Source organism: Balaenoptera borealis (genome assembly GCF_965194805.1).
Source record: "Balaenoptera borealis genome assembly, chromosome: 2".
In the NCBI taxonomy this organism is placed as follows: Eukaryota; Metazoa; Chordata; class Mammalia; order Artiodactyla; family Balaenopteridae; genus Balaenoptera; species Balaenoptera borealis.
In genome coordinates, this window is record NC_138867.1 from 1,712,121 (window position 1) to 1,727,207 (window position 15,087).

Genomic DNA, 15,087 nt, shown 5'->3' on the forward strand with positions numbered 1-15,087 from the left:
CTGGGAGGACGTGGAGCCTCTGTGTTTGTAGAAGTGACCATGACATCCCGTGCGTCACTCCCTCGCAGGAAGGAGTGAGGCTGGGTGCTGCGTGGCTGGAGGGATGGGCTGTCGGGCCACTGGCCACCTGCTGCTCTCGGCGGCATCCCCGCGTGCGGAGCTCTGCCCCAGGAGGGGGCCGGGGGCTGCCACTGTCCTACTGGCTGGAAGGCTTCCGGTTGGATCAGCAAATGGGGGCAGGGGGCTGGGCAGAGGTGAACCTTCTGCTTCTGTAGGAGTCGCCACCAGGAACACCTTGAGCGCCCACCGCTCCTTAACACCCGTCCCCTCTGGGGCGCTGGGAACCCCCAGAAGCCGCGGCAGGTCCCAGGGCAGTGTGCCCTCCCCTCCTGCCCCCCCCGCCCCCCCCACCAGCTCCCAGAGGCTGCTTGTCCCCTTCCTTCGACTGGGAAGCTGTGTCCAGCTTTGAATGTGAAATGTCCAGACCCTGGCTTGCTTTGGCCCTTTTCTTTACTTAAAGACTTGAGCAAATTTTAACCAATTTCAAAGGCAACACCCATTTGTTATGTTAGGAAGGGCCAATGCCTACCCCTGTTGGTGCATGAATGTCATTCTGGTGCATTTCCTCCGCCGCCGCCCCGATGGGGTCAGACCACGGGCTCCCTCTCCAGCTTCCCTGACTTATGACACGAACACGATGCTGTGTCACTCCATCCGGAAGCCGCTGGCTACACAACCTCAATTTTCTCCTATATAGTTTTTGGGACTGCAGTACATCAGCTCTTTCTTTCACTTCTATTTCTAAATCCTTCACTGATTTAATAGGACGAATTCAAGATTCCTGTCTCTCTCTGCTTGACAAAGCGTACGTAGAAGGTGCGTGTTTCGCAGAGAAATTATAGAAACCAACTCAGCAGGTCGGCAAACAGCCTACGAGGCTGAGTTCTGTGAGACGTCAGCCGCTGTCTGCGTGCCAGCGAAACCTCCGACCCTCCCTTTGCCATCCAGAAAGCTTTTTCTACAGAAGTTCAATTACGATGCTTCCCCAATGTCCTGGAAAAGCACTAAGAAATCCCAGCGGGACTGGTTCTCCCGTCACACCCTGCGTCACGTCTGCTGTTGTCTTTCTGATGAACAAAACCGCACATAACAAATACGTCCTCAAGTACGTAAGACTTTGCGTTTTATTCGTTCCATTGAAAACCCCGAGTGTGTCTGGAGGCACCCGTCCCACCCCCCTCGCGCCGGGCAGGGCCTGTGCAGGCGGCGGGCGCCTCTGTGGCTCCTGGGCCCACACAAGGGGACTCAGTCCCGAGCTCTGTACATTCACAGTTCTGGATGCTCGCGACCCTAAGTCGCTGCGAAAGAGAAAACAAGATCAGGAGGAACAAACATCCATTCAGTGTCTGTTTATCAGAGACTTTTTCCTGAAAACGCACAGTGGCATTTCATTCAAAAACCCTTCATCCACAGACGCGGGGCCCAGGCCCTTCCTCAGAACATCTCAGCTTGTTCACCTCCTTCATTGCCAGGTGTGGGTTTTTCTCTTTTAAAAATGAAACTCCACGCATCCCACGATCATGAAATCAGTCCCGTTTGCTACCAAGGCCGTGCGGGAAGCTCTGTGCCTGACGGGCGAGCGCCCTGGAATGATGTCAGTCACCCCGCACCCTGCGCGGGGCAGGAGGGGCTTCGGAATGAACGGAAGTTAAGGGTGTTTCCTTTTCTGACGTCTAACTGTAGACACGCGCATCTCCAAGCCTCAGGAAGTTAGTAAACATTTTCCCTGTACTTCTGGCTCTGGTGGTCACTTCCTATGGAGATGCCCCCAAGAGAAAATCCAATCATCTTAGAAACTCAAAAACAATTTCCCAAACAGACCCAGAGGCTTTGCTTCAGGGAACAAACTCAGTGTGTGGTTGTCATTGTGCTTTGAGGACAGGTTTCTAGTCATGTCACAAGGAGATGGATCAAGGTGGTTTCATGAGAGTGAAGGCAGCACCTGGAACCCCACCCCGAGCCCGGTGGCGCTGTCCCCCGCCGACGCCCCCAGACACAGAGAGGGACTGGAGCCCCCCAGGCCTCCCGGGCGCCCCAAATGCCTGTCGCCGCTTTTCCCCACCCCCTCCTTCCCCGAGGCTCATCCGGCTCCAGATGCCCGGAGAACCCTGGTGCGAAGGGGGGGACAGTCAGTGCGGGCGGGGCCTTCCAGAGCGTCACCGTCCCCTGGGGCCCCCGGCCCGGGAGACAGGAACTCCCCCCCTATTTCCACTCGGCCCACCTCATCTCCCCAACATTCAATGCTCTGATTGGAGCTGACACTTTGGTGAAGTAGATCACGTCACATGGAAACACAAACCCCAGGCTGGTATAAAAAGAGGGGGTTTGTAAAGGACCGAGGAGGCAAAAAAGTGGTTCCAGGCCGGGTGCCCCAATGGAGAGGAGCTCCCTGGTCGAGAGAGGCCGGAGGGAGAGTTAGCTCAAAGCCCCAGACAGCCTCGGGGTCTGTCAGGAAAAGGGCCTATAAATAAACATCCCCTGACCCTCAAAGGAAGATGAAGTAGAAAAGCAATTCTCTTTTCGTAAAAAAAATGCTGAGTGTTTCCCGAAGTATCTAAATGAAGTTTATAAAATACTCATGAGCTCCTGCAAATATAGAAACGTTGAAAAATCAGATGGCGGTTCTGCCCACCGATTCCACCGAGGTCGGCAGAGACTTTGTGCCGGAATCGAAACGCGGGTGACACGTCCCGCTTTCAGGTGCGTGTGGCAGCCGCCGGCCTGCGCGGCCTGGAACGGACCAGCAGGGACGGTGGGAGAGGATGGAAACAAAACCGGAGGCTCGAGGTGAAAAGAGAGCAACGCCCGGGCCGGCCCCCGAGTGCCGCCTGGAAGGGAGCCCCGGAAGCCGCCCCCACGAGCCCACCACGCCGGTCAGGGCGCACGCGGCCACGGCCTCGGGCCCGCGCTGCTCTAGGACTCGGGCCCGAGGGCGGGAAAGGGACAGCACGTGTGGGAGCGTGGAGCCCGCATGCTGTCACGGCGAACGGGGCGGCGGCTGGGGAGCGGCCTCGTCTCTCCAGAACCTTACGTCCTAGTCCAGCTTCTTACGAAAAGCCTCCGTCCCAGAGGCCGAGTCTTCGGGGCTGAAGTCGGCGCAGAAGCCGTTGGGGGTGGGAGCCGGGGGCGTCTGTGCGCAGCTCTGGGAGTGCGTCTGCTTGGGGTACAGGTACTCCTCCGCGAAGTCGGGGTACGCTTCGGCAAACCTCTCGAAGTCGGCTGGAAAGACAAAGGCACCTCGGTTACCGGCCTGCGGTGGCACAGGTCTAGAGTCCGGGGTCTCTCCCTGGCGCCCCACTCACACCCTGGGGCGTCGCGGCATCTGCGTGGACCCCCGGGAGGCCGCGCGGCACCGCACCTCCGTTTTCTCTGCGCCCCAGTCCCCGTGAAGACCAGGGCGGCTCTCACGTCCTCTCGGCGGCTCCTGCTTTCGGTGCTCAGCATCCGGCAGCAGCCTGGTGCCCCCGAGGCAGCAGCCTCGACGGACACAGCTAGGCCGTGGGGACACCAGGCGCGCAGAGCCACCCCGAGCCATCGTGGGGCCTGCGCGGCTGTGTGTCTCCCGGTGGCCCCGGGTCCCGGCGCCGGGGTGGGGAGCACCCTCGGGCCGGCGCTGGGGCACCCTGGGGGCTCGGTGATGCTGAGAGGCCCAGGCCCAGGGCACCGCAAGCCCCAGCGGCTGCAGGGAGACGCCGTGCTCCCGCTGGGAGCGGAGCCGCCTCCACGGGAGTCCGTGGTCGGTCAGGGCTCAGCAGTAGCACCCGCTCACCGGGAGGCACGGCCCCCTTTCGCGCAGACACGCGCGCACACCCAGACCAGCGCGCCGCGGCGCCTGCCTGACATTTGGATGCGATTTAAAAACCCATCCAAACACAACGCGCACAATGACCTTTCCTGAGCAAACGTCTCCTCTTCCTTTAGGGAGATTACAGGCCCAGCCTCAGATGCGCACGCGGGCCGGCGCGCTGCGCGGCCGCCTTCTGGGGCCCCTGCTGCTCCCACCGCCCCGGCCTCGGTCCCCAGGCGGGTTCCGGTCCCAGCTCCCGAGGAGCTCGGCTGTCCCGCTTTGTGTGGCGACAGGTGACGCAGCCAAAACCCCGGGAGAGGAGACGCCCCAGGAGTCGGTCCTGACGGGCCGGGCACGGAGTCCCTCTCTGCACCGGGGACCCTGATCTCAGCCCGGCCACAGCCCTGGGGATGGCGCCTACTTTACAGCTGGGCTGGGAACGTGCTTCTGTTAATGGCCTGCAGAAGCGAGACAGGAAGCTCCCACCACAGCCCTGCCAGGTTTCAGGAGAGCCTGGCGAGAGTGCAGGGGGCAGCGCCTCCCCCACCTCGCACTAGGGGCGTCCTCCCCAGCTCCCAGCCACCCACCGAACGTGATCCTGCCCTTCTCCTCTCGGTCGATCGCCCGGAAGAGGTCGGTCACGGTCAGCTCGGCCACTCCCACGGCGGTCTTGAGGATGCTGGACAGGGCGTGCTCGTCTATGCTGCCATCCTCCTGCGACCCGTACATCTGCAAGGCAGGGGCAGGCGTCACCCCGTGGCCCCGCCAGCCCCGACTGTCCAGGGCAGCTGCTTCTCCTCCTTGGCGTTCCCAGCTCTCCGGCCGGCCCAGATACCACAGGCTCAGAATGGCGGGAACTCAGCTGCACGACCAAGCCCTCGGGAGCACTGAGTACCTCGGGCAGGGTGGCAGCCGAGAGCCTTCAGTTCCCTGCTCTTGTGTTTTAAATCCACCAGGAAAGGGTGGTATATACACTGCAACGTGAGGACCTGGCGTTCAGCCTTTGGCTGCGAGGTGCCCACTTCACGGATGCCCACCTGAATGGACACACTGCGGCTGCGAGTCGCGGTGACCGGTGAAACCGCCAGGAAAGGAGCCAGGCCGCCCCGCCGCCCGTGAGGTCCCCCTTCCAGAAGGCCCTGGGTGACCCACGTAACTGACCACCTCAGTGACCCTGCTTCTCCTCTCCCGTGCCCTAATTCCCACTCTTACGCTTTAAATTCGCCAAGAAAGAGTGAACCCCCAAAATCCTAGGCCCCTACCCTCAACCCCGACAAAGGCAGAGCCCCAGATCCACACTCTCTCCCCGTGACCTGTGACCTCGCTGCACCCAGGGCGCGCCGTGTGCCCTCCAGGACCTGTGAGTAATAGACCTGTCTTTTCAAAGTTCCCTGATGGTTGTCGCCGAGGGCATACTGCAGTCACACTGAGAACCACAGGGGCCGGTCCAGCCACAACCTTGGCTACCGACGGGCTGAGACCAGCACACGACCGCATTCCATCCTGCGCCGTAAGCTCCTGGCGTCCTCCTCCTCCTGCCCCAGTTTTGGAGGAGTGGTCCCTGCCTCCCCCCAGCCTGACCAGGGGCTGCAGGAGAGCTGGAGGCCGTCACCCCCGCGCTGTCTGTGGGCTCTCCTCCCCACGCTGGGGGCCCCCTGACCAACCTGCTCCCCAACCCCCCAGACTTTTTGGAGCGTTCACTCTGCCCTCCTGCCTAGAGGTGGGCTTCCTGCGGCGGGATGTCCACATGAGCAGGACACACCGGCACCACCATGGGGATGCCCGGGCACGGGGCTGTCTGCCTTCCCAGGGGGCCCGTGAGGGGTGGTCACTGCAGGGGAGGTCGTCGTGGAGAAGTGCTGGGACCCACAAGGTGGCACAAGCGGTGCCATCCTCCCCGCAGCCCTTGCACCTGCCCTCAGGTGGGGGCCTTGTGAGCGCTGCTAGAAGGTGGTCATGCTCATGCTCAGCTGTTTCACTGAGAAACAAGCTGGCCACCTCCCTGCCAGCCACTGTCGTGGTAGCAGAGTCCACGGGAGACGTCAGAGAAGCTGTTGCAGGGCCACCAGATGGGGCGTGGCCAAGGCAGCACCGGCACAGGGGCGATGAGCCCAAGGGCAACCCTGGGAGGCGCCCGCCAAGGCCGGAGGAGGGGACAGGCTTTCTGAGACAGGGTGCTACCAAGGACCACTGCCGCCACCTGATTAACCCCCTTGGCCTGACCCGCAGAAGTCGCCCTGCACTGAGGGGGACTCTCCCAGTGTGCCATGGAGAGGGTCTGCTGGGGTCAGAAGGGAGAGAAGGGGTTCTCCCGGCAGTGAGTGACAGCGGCTTCCTGAGCTATACGTCATGTTTTCGTGACTCTGGCTAATGTGAGTTGCACCTGTGAGACACAGACAGAATGTCTCAAGGTGGCAAAGCGTGCCCAGCTTCATCCTAGGGGACTGACCAGGTGAGGCCATGCTTGAGGACAGCCAGGTGGATCTGCGGGTGGGCCGGGACCCCATCATGGGCCTTCCCCAGTCTCCCAGACTCACTGCACCCATGGTGAACGGCCTGGCTCTGGGCTATGCCGGGGCAGGCGGCTCCTTAGTCCCGAAGCCCTGCTTTCCTCTGGTCAACAGGCTGATGGGGAGGCCGTGTTGGGAGATAGGACCCATTGGTCCTGCTCAGGCATCCAGGACTCAGGAAGACCCTTCTCCACACTCTTCTTATGAGTGAGGACTCTGATTCCAGGGAGAAATCAAGTAGAGGAGGTTTGCGGGCCTTTTTACAAACGACGGCTAGTACAGGCTTATGTGAGAAGAGCAGGCAAACGGTAAGTTTACCAAAGTCAGAAGGGACTAAAAAGTATCACAGGTCTCACGTGACCCAGGTCTCACTGACCCCACAGCTTAAAAGTCACGTAAACGCCACGCTTACCTTGAACGCCAGCTGGATGGTGTCCAGGGTCTGGGACGGCCGGCAGACGACAGACAAGGCGACCACGTACTCTCGCATGTCCATCTCCCCGCCGCCTCTCTGGGAAGAGACGCTTTCAGGAGACAGCCCTGCCCCCTCCCGAGCATGGGTGTGACGTCACAGGCCTTTTGGCAACCCGCTTAAAAAAACCCCAAACTACAGGCGTGTTTATCAGCAAACGTTGATTTAAAGCCAAATTTCTATGTGCATTTGACAGCATCTTTTGGGGAGAAAATACCCCAAAAGACTGGGTGGCTGGGAGGATGGGCAACAAGGGCTGGTCTCCCCTTCTCTGCTTCCAAAATTGTCTGAAGAACATTTCTATCACAAGGGAAACAGCTGCCCCCAACCCACCCCCCCCAAGGCCTTACCTCATCAAACAGGGCAAACAGGTCCTCCAGCGCCTCGGACTCAGGGACCTCCAGCTGCGCCGCGAACTTGGGCAGAGTCAAGCTCCCGCCCCGCTTCATCCTGGCACTTTCTGCATATCTGTCCAGATCGCGTTCGAGTTTTTCTGGTTTTAGCCTAAACAAAAAATGGGGGGAACATTTTTTTTCAATAAAATTACAAAATGCTGAAAATGGCAGATTTACTGTTATGTATTAAGACCCAACAAAACATTAAAGCGATTCATAGACCAGGCAGCAGTCAGTCCTCGAGAAAAGAGGCTCTTCCAGGAGCTTGAAGGCACGAGTGTGCCCTGTGTGAGCATCCGCACAAGCACTGACACCCCTGTGGGTGTAGGGGCCCCCCCTTGGGCAGGTCCTCAGGGGATGGCGGACGGCGGGCAGGGGGGCGTCCATAAAGAGACAGCCAGGGCCGACCATTTAGGGTTTAAGACACTTACTTCTGTGTGGAATGAAGCTGGTATTTGAAAAAAAGAGAAAAAAAAAACAAACCCAAACCTCAGGAAAAGCACCATTAATTAACTCGATTGCCCGCCACCCGTGACCTCCAGCTCAGTCACCAAGTGCCCAGGCAGAGACCCTGCGGCGTCCTGGTGGGTGTCCGGGCTGGCACAGAGCCTCTCCCCTCTGTGAACCATCTCACTGCGGTGTCACAGGCGCCCACCGGAGCACTGCCTCCAACTAGGCGCTCAAGAGAAAGGACCAGGGAACTCACCCCAGGCCCCTCACCAGCCTGGCAAACTCTAGAAGGCAGGTGTCCGCGGGGAGACGAAGCTGGCCTTCCGCCAGGGCCAGCTGGCAGTCCTCAAACGTGTAGTCAGTTACGGAGACGCCCAGGGCCCTGCGAGAGAGGAGGGCACCGCCATCAGCCGCCCCCTCCGGCCCCTCGGGGCAGCAGAGCCAGTGCTCTGGATGCTGAGGTGGGCGGAAGGGTGATGCTTAAAGGCCACGTTCAGGGAGTGCCCTGGTGGCCCAGTGGTTAGGATTTGGCGCTTTCACTGCAGCAGCCCGGGTTCCATCCCTGGTCGGGGAACAACCCTACATGCCTCGAGGTGCGGCCAAAATAGAAACAAACAAACAAATAAATAAACAAAATAAAGACCATATTCAGTACTAAACATAAAGGCCGAATAGCTGACCCCAAACCTCAATTACTTGGAACCCGGGGCTGCCCCAGCTTCGGGGTTAGCCTGGCATCACTGTGGTTTCCGCCCACTAGGGAACTAGCGCGCATCTAGCGCCTTCAAGAGGACGACGCTGCCCGCAGCAGTGGTCAGTTCAGCTCAAGCCATCTTTGCGGGCAGCAGGGGCCGCTGCTCTCTGTGCTGGCACCGCCCTGAAGTCAGAGGGACAGTCAGAACCCAGTCATTCCACAGAGCGGCGTCAGATTTCAAGAAAAACAGCCTCCTCCTGACTATTACGGAAACCGCATTCACGGTAGGAAATCTACCACATATAGAAAACTGCCCCCCAACCCCGCCTCCGTAACTGAAAGGGCGTTTACTCATTTCGATGGGACAGTCGGCCCTCCAGATCCGTGGTTCCACATCGAAGGACACAGAGGGCAGCTGCACTAGACTGTCTCGCATAAGGGACTCGAGCATCCTTGGATTTTGGTCTCCGAGGGTCCTGGAACCAGTCCCTGGCGGGTACTGGGGCACAGCTATAGTTCCTTGTTGCCATGGCAATGCTGTGTGCAGTCAGGTAATAAGGAAACAGCGACTTTGAAGGCTTCTTTCCGAGGCTGCTAAATTCCCCTTAAGAGCACTTAGGCCTGGTCGCGTGGGGACAGACGCCAGAACTGCCCCAGGAGCTCCCGGGCTATCCACAGGAAGGGGGACGAGGCTGGCTCAGGGGCCGCCTGCAAAGCTTGTCGGGACCCCGGCCCTTCCCAGGTGCAGCCCCGGTGTGACTAAAGACCAGGGAGGTGACTGACGGCCCACCTCCGTGGTTCTGGCTGTGAGGCAAGGGGAGACTCGATGGGTTTCTGCCCTTTTCCACTGAACATGACGCGTCTCTGTTAACACAGATCATATGACGTGATAAAAGTTTCTTTAGGATACATATTTAAAATATTTAATAGTTAATTTGTCTGAACATGAATTAAAAAAAAAAAAAATTACACCTAGCCTGTCAGGCCTGCGACTCTGTGGATATTATTTTCTCATCTAGAGGTTGATCAAGGGTGTCACTCACTGCCCTGACTTCCCAAAAGTTGGGAGTCGAGCATCTCCCGCATCCTGGCAGCTCTGTGTCCGCATGTGGGATTCGGAGAAGGGGGGCCTGAGGGGAGCGGGCGCGTTTTGCTGGACTCGGCTCCCAGCGCCTAGCACTCTGAGGGCGCCTGGGCAGACTGAACGCCTGGCTGAGGTTAAACGCATGACTCGGCTCAGGGTGTCTCACAGAGTGCACTGAGGCGGGGACGACGCACCCGCAGTGAGGAGGTGGGCTTTCCCTTAGCGCCCACGTCGCAGCAGGGCAGCTGTGTGCGCCTCCCCACAGGTGGCACCGTCCGAGCACCCCTCCAAGGCACTGCCGCGGCCGAACTCAGAGGCAGCACCTGCCCGGGACAGGCTGGGACTGAGAGGAGGGGTGAGGCACCTGGGGCCTGGGCTGAGGCTGCCAGGGCCTGAAACAAGCGGGGACTGCAGGGAAATAGGAGGTGAGAATATTCCCAGCTACACACACACACTGTTGTACGAGCAGCGCAAGATTAAGCGCAGAAATACCACACTTAGCTCGGCGGGACGCTGTCAGAACCTTAGTAACGCGGTCTGGGTAGATGGCAAGTGTCGAGGACGCGCCGACCCAGGCCAGTGCTCTCGCCCGCGGCCCCGCTGCCTGTCTCCAAGGGACGCGCACGGACGCAGCCCCCCTGGGGACGGCTGGCTAATGGGGACGTTTGCAATGTGCAGAATTAAGTGGCAATGAACCATCTTCCAAATGTTGAACAAGCAGAAATGTCCTCCAACAGAATCAGGAGACAAAGCACGCAGCCAAGCACAGTCTGGCCGATGCTCAGCCTAGGCTGGTTCCAGCCGTCGCCCCGGTGCCGCTGACTGGTTTTACAGCAAGGCCACGACACTGGCAGACGGGGACACTGAGTAACGAACGCTCAGGGAGGCCAAGGGCACCGGGGCTTCCCGCAGACCCCGCCACCCCGCCGCGGAAGGGGCGCTCACTCACTCTGCCATCACGTGCCGCACGTTGCTGGCGTACAGAGTGGGGTCCTTCTTCTCCTCCTCTGAGGGGGTGTACACGGGAAGGAACTGTGCACACAGAGACGCCGGTTACCTGCGTGAGCACAGGACACTGCCCTCGCCCCACCACCACCATGATGATGACCTCCTCCCGGGCAAATCAAGACCTGTCCCTCCACTGCGATCGTCTTTGGAGTCGTCACTGCTGCCCATGCACGCACGCGCGTGCACAGGCACACACGTGTGTCAACTCACAACCCACCTCTCCTCACCGGGAGCACCACTCCTCCGCCACGGAAGCCAGCGAGTCGCGCTTATGACTTCACACAGGGGCTTAGTCTTTAGAACCAAAAGAATCGCACGTGTGCTTCCACTTCTAAAGTCTCAGTTTTGTGTTGTGGGTAACACGACAAATTATTTCCACGTGAAAGACTATTATTAGCTTTTTGACAACTACTGCATTTGGAGAATATAATAAACTGTGCCAGGAACGTGTGTCTCTGCGTGTTTTAAATAAGTACGTCTCACACCCCCCTGTGCCAACCCCCCACTGTAGAAAAGGAAAAAGACCATCACTGAGCCCTTTTCTTCAGTATGGATATTCAAGAATACAGGAACATCCCCAAATCCTATCAATTCTCATCATATAATTCTAGTCTTTCACTTACTGCTACCTTTTTAAAAACTTTGTAAGTTGCCAACAGTTCCTCATATTAGCACTGGCATCTTGTAGGAGTGACACAAAGAAAGAGTTTAGAGTGATTTCACAAAGCCACACAGTTTCTTTCCGACTCTTAAAAAATTAGAAACCAGTCTGAAATAGAGCACCTTCCTTGGAGCCTCACCCCGCTGCTGCCTCCCGGCCACCAGCGAACGAGCCACATAAAATATCCTGGGTTGCAGGCCAGCCACCCTTGGACTCGGGCCATGGCCCTTTCAGCCCAGTCCTTTATAATTAAGTGGCTTATGTTCTACTGAAGTGAAAAACCTGGCTGAAAGCCGGGCTCATTTGTAAATTCAGTATTACTCTGCAGTATTTATCAGAAGGTAGCAAATGAAATGCTTTAAGTTGTGTAAGACTCAGCTCTCATTTTCAGGTGTAGGAGTAGCAAGTTAATTCCCCTTTTAAGAAAATAAACTCTATTCCTCATCCACTCAATTAAATTTACAGGCTGCATGAATGTGACCATATTTAGTTGAGTAGAGAGGACAGGTATTGTGACTTTGGAAATGGGCTGAATACTGGGAGGCAGTCTACCTGGTCTGACCAAGTGTTACACAGGATAACAGTATGATAAGTTCAGCAGTACGATATCAGCAGTGTTAGTACTGGGTAAAAATATAAGCCAAAAGAATCATTAATTGCAGGTATGCCAACTGTATATGCCCTTAAGCTATGCTAACCATAATAAAAGAAGGATGGGCTTAGCTTCCTGTTGATTTTTAAAATCCTATCTGAATGGATAAAAAGTCATGCAAGAGACACAAAGTTGATGCAAAACCCCTGGGAAGCACCTTTAAGGAGCCATGAGAAATGGAAAAAGTTCAAAGCAAGACAGATGACATATAACTTTGTATCTGTACAGATACCAACATGACATTGTATAATAGATCTACAGAGACCCCTATATATCATTGTATCCATATAACATTATATGTATAGAGACATCAAAATAACATTGTGTAACACTGTATCTATAGAGACCACAATATAACATTATAACAATACAGACAATATAACATTGTATAACATCGCATCTGTATAAACTCCCATACAACATTGTGTAACACTGTATCTATACAAACCTCAATTTCCACTTGATTGTGAAACTGACACAACGTGAGCCACAGGATTTTCAACCTTAAAAATGAACGGATTTACAGCACTGGTTAAAAGATTCTCAATTCCTTTTAGTTAAACTACTTCTGGTTCTGGAGCAAAGTCTCCAGACCCCGCTCCCCTGCAGAGGGCACCACCGAGCAGGCAATTCTCCTTCAGGAGGGGATGCTGAGCCTTCCTCAGCCTAAATCTGAACCTTAAACACACCACCCAGTGACAAGGCTACTTTGATTAACAGAAGTCTCCACTGAGCTTATTAAACACATGCACACCCGCCTGGCTGTGCCCTGGAAGCCGCTGTGCCCTGTCTGTCCTCCCGCTCAGGAAGTCTCGTCTACCTGACCCCGTCCCCTCCTGGCTGTCCCAGGCCCTACATCATGCCATCCCCATGCCCGGCCTCAGCTCTCCGTCCTGCCAGCCCCAAGCCCAGGCCACCGGGACCCCGAAGGATCCCCTTCCCAGACACTGCCCGGCTTCCGCCCACTCCGCCCTCCAGCCTCAGCAATGCCACCCCCGCCACTCGGACGCGCCAGGGCCCTCGGAGGGCTCTGCGTGGCCTCACCACCCAGCCCTCCGCCTCCGAACGCCAGCCCACGCGCCGGCGCCTGGACCCCCGTACGCCCCCAGCAGCCGCGCGGGAGGAGGCCGCATGCTCCCCTCTCCTCTCCGGGGCCGACCATGTGCAGCTGATCGCCGAGCTGACAGACACAGGCGGGAAGAGAGGTTCTCGGTTACCTTCCCGCCAGGGCCTAGGGCACTTAACTTCAGTCCTGGAATCCAGGAGCGTGAAGAAGGCCAGCCTCGTGCAGCTAGCCTCCCTGGGCCGAACCGAACTGCTGTCCAGGAGCAGTGGCCCTGCGCTCCGTTTCTGCCTTTGCTAAAGTCAGCAGCACGGCGGGCACTGGAGCGGGCCTGCTTTCCCGGGAGGACAGGACAAACAAGACAGGGCGGGGTCTGACTTACGCTCCGGGGCCTTGCCACGTCCAGGTGATGGTGTCCTGGAGGCAGGAAAGGAGCGATGAGTCAGGAAGGAAGCCCTGTGTGTGCCGCGCCCCTCCTCCCCGCCCATGGGCATGCCGGCCTCGCCCCGGCCCTCGCCCTGGCCACCTGGGACCCCAGAGGTGCTGTCTTCCCTACCACCCACGTCCCCTCTGGGGCAGGGGAGAAGGGGGAGCCCACCACCGCAGGTCCCCCCAGACTCGCTCACCTCTCCTCCCACAGCCCCGGGGTCACCCATCCCAGCGTCCGCCCAAGACCCCGTCCTGCCCCCCTTCTGCCTCCTCCTTCTCCGGGCGCCCGGGGCAACTTCAGTCCACGCCCGGACCTGCTCTGTGCTCTGCAGGCCCTGCCCTGCCCATCACCACCACCTCGCCAGGTGATGCTGTTGGCAGCCTCGTTCCAGCTCCACACCCACCTGAGCCCCCAGGGTCCTCGCCTGGACTCTCGGTCAGAGACGCGCCCCCGACGGTCAGCCCCGGGCGGGGGCAGGGAGCGTGGAACAAAGCCACAGGGCCACATCTCCCCCACCCCGTGCCTCCCCGGGGTCCCACGGGGACATTTCAGACGCTCTCCATCCTCAGCCGCCTAGGTGAGGACCGTGGGTGACACACGTCCTGCTTCTACCCTGACACCGGTCACCCACCACGGCTTCCTTCTCTCGCAGGCCTGACACCTACCCGCACCCTCATGGCTCCTGGAAACCCACCTGCCACGGGGCGTCCCACATGCAGTCCCCAGCCCAGCCCCCTCCATGCGGGTCTGTGCTCAAACCTTAGGCAGCCAAAGAGCACGTGGCATAGACCATGAGCGCAGGGCAGAGGTCACAGCTCCCTGGCAACCGAGCTGAACGCTCCCAGAACCCAGTGCCGTGCTTCAAATAAGCCGATGGAGCAAACTTAAAAGGGGAAAATCTAGAGTTCTACACACTGGTGATGGATTCTCATTCTCAGAAACTGACTAGCGAACGCACCTCTTCAGAGCTGTAAGAACCGGCTGTGTCTGCCGGCCCGTGTGGCTGCCACTTCAGACTGGCACTCTCACACTGGGCCCGTCCACACCCACGGGCACAGGGTCAGTGCACTGACCTTGGACCCCAGGGCGCTGGCCCGGAAGAGGGCGGGCGGAAAGCCCCTGGGGCCCACAGGTGTCACGTGGGGGTTACAGACGGGGCGGCCCCGGAGGAGTGCCCACAGGCACCAGAACCTCGCCCAGGCCCCCCACCCTGCGGGCTGAGCTGGGGTCCGTCAAGACCACCCTTCTGCACCTGGCAGAGGGACCATGGAGGCACTTAATCCCTTTCCCTCCTGCTCGTTAGCCTCTGGGACTTAAATATCCTCAGTTTTAAAATGTCCCAGAGTGCGAACTGGGAGGCAAGAGCCACTGAGGACACGGGGGTCTCACACCTACACGGCAGGCTCGAGGAAGGGCCAGGGCTTTGTGATCCACGAAAGCGGGGCTTCATGAGCTAGTGCTGGGGAATGTTCCAGAATGCCAGGGCAGATGGAGACAACGTCCTGAGATATCGGGCGATTCCCAGGCCCAGGAAATTCACTGGACATTCGTGCCAGGAAAAGACACTCACCAGTTTGTTTGGGTAGCGCAGAACCACCGGCTGGACAGGGACGCCTGGGATGAACGCACCTGCAGAGGGAGAAAGGGACGCCTCTTATCTCCGTGGCAGCAAGTCCCCCGCCCACACTTCCCGTGTGGGGCTCAGAACAAAGCAGGCTTCTCTGCCAGGCCTTCCCGGTCAGCAGTCATTCAGTGCTGGGCAGCTTTCCTCAACACCTGTGCCAGCCGTGGACACTCAGAGAAAACCCCAGGGTCACAGGA

The 15,087-nt window shown here is 58.3% G+C and overlaps 1 protein-coding gene across 8 annotated transcripts in view; it reads right to left on the reverse strand.

Annotated features, from left to right (window-relative positions):
- Nucleotides 1-592: 592 nt before the first annotated feature.
- Nucleotides 593-15,087, reverse strand: part of LPCAT1 (lysophosphatidylcholine acyltransferase 1) — a 41,640-nt gene continuing 27,145 nt past the window's right edge. The window contains exons 6-15 of one of the 8 annotated variants that reach the window (XM_082380478.1): nt 14,837-14,895; nt 13,219-13,253; nt 12,222-12,276; nt 10,402-10,484; nt 7,931-8,056; nt 7,180-7,333; nt 6,770-6,868; nt 4,435-4,576; nt 3,092-3,279; nt 1,159-1,358 (exon numbers count right to left, since the gene is read on the reverse strand). In XM_082380478.1, coding sequence (XP_082236604.1) covers nt 3,095-3,279; nt 4,435-4,576; nt 6,770-6,868; nt 7,180-7,333; nt 7,931-8,056; nt 10,402-10,484; nt 12,222-12,276; nt 13,219-13,253; nt 14,837-14,895 — 938 coding nt within the window. In that variant the 3' untranslated portion in view covers nt 1,159-1,358; nt 3,092-3,094. Of the gene's footprint in view, nt 3,280-4,434; nt 4,577-6,769; nt 6,898-7,179; nt 7,334-7,930; nt 8,057-10,401; nt 10,485-12,221; nt 12,277-13,218; nt 13,254-14,836; nt 14,896-15,087 lie in introns of all 8 variants that reach the window. The other 7 variants (XM_082380475.1, XM_082380476.1, XM_082380480.1 and 4 more) reach the window with 7 other exon arrangements.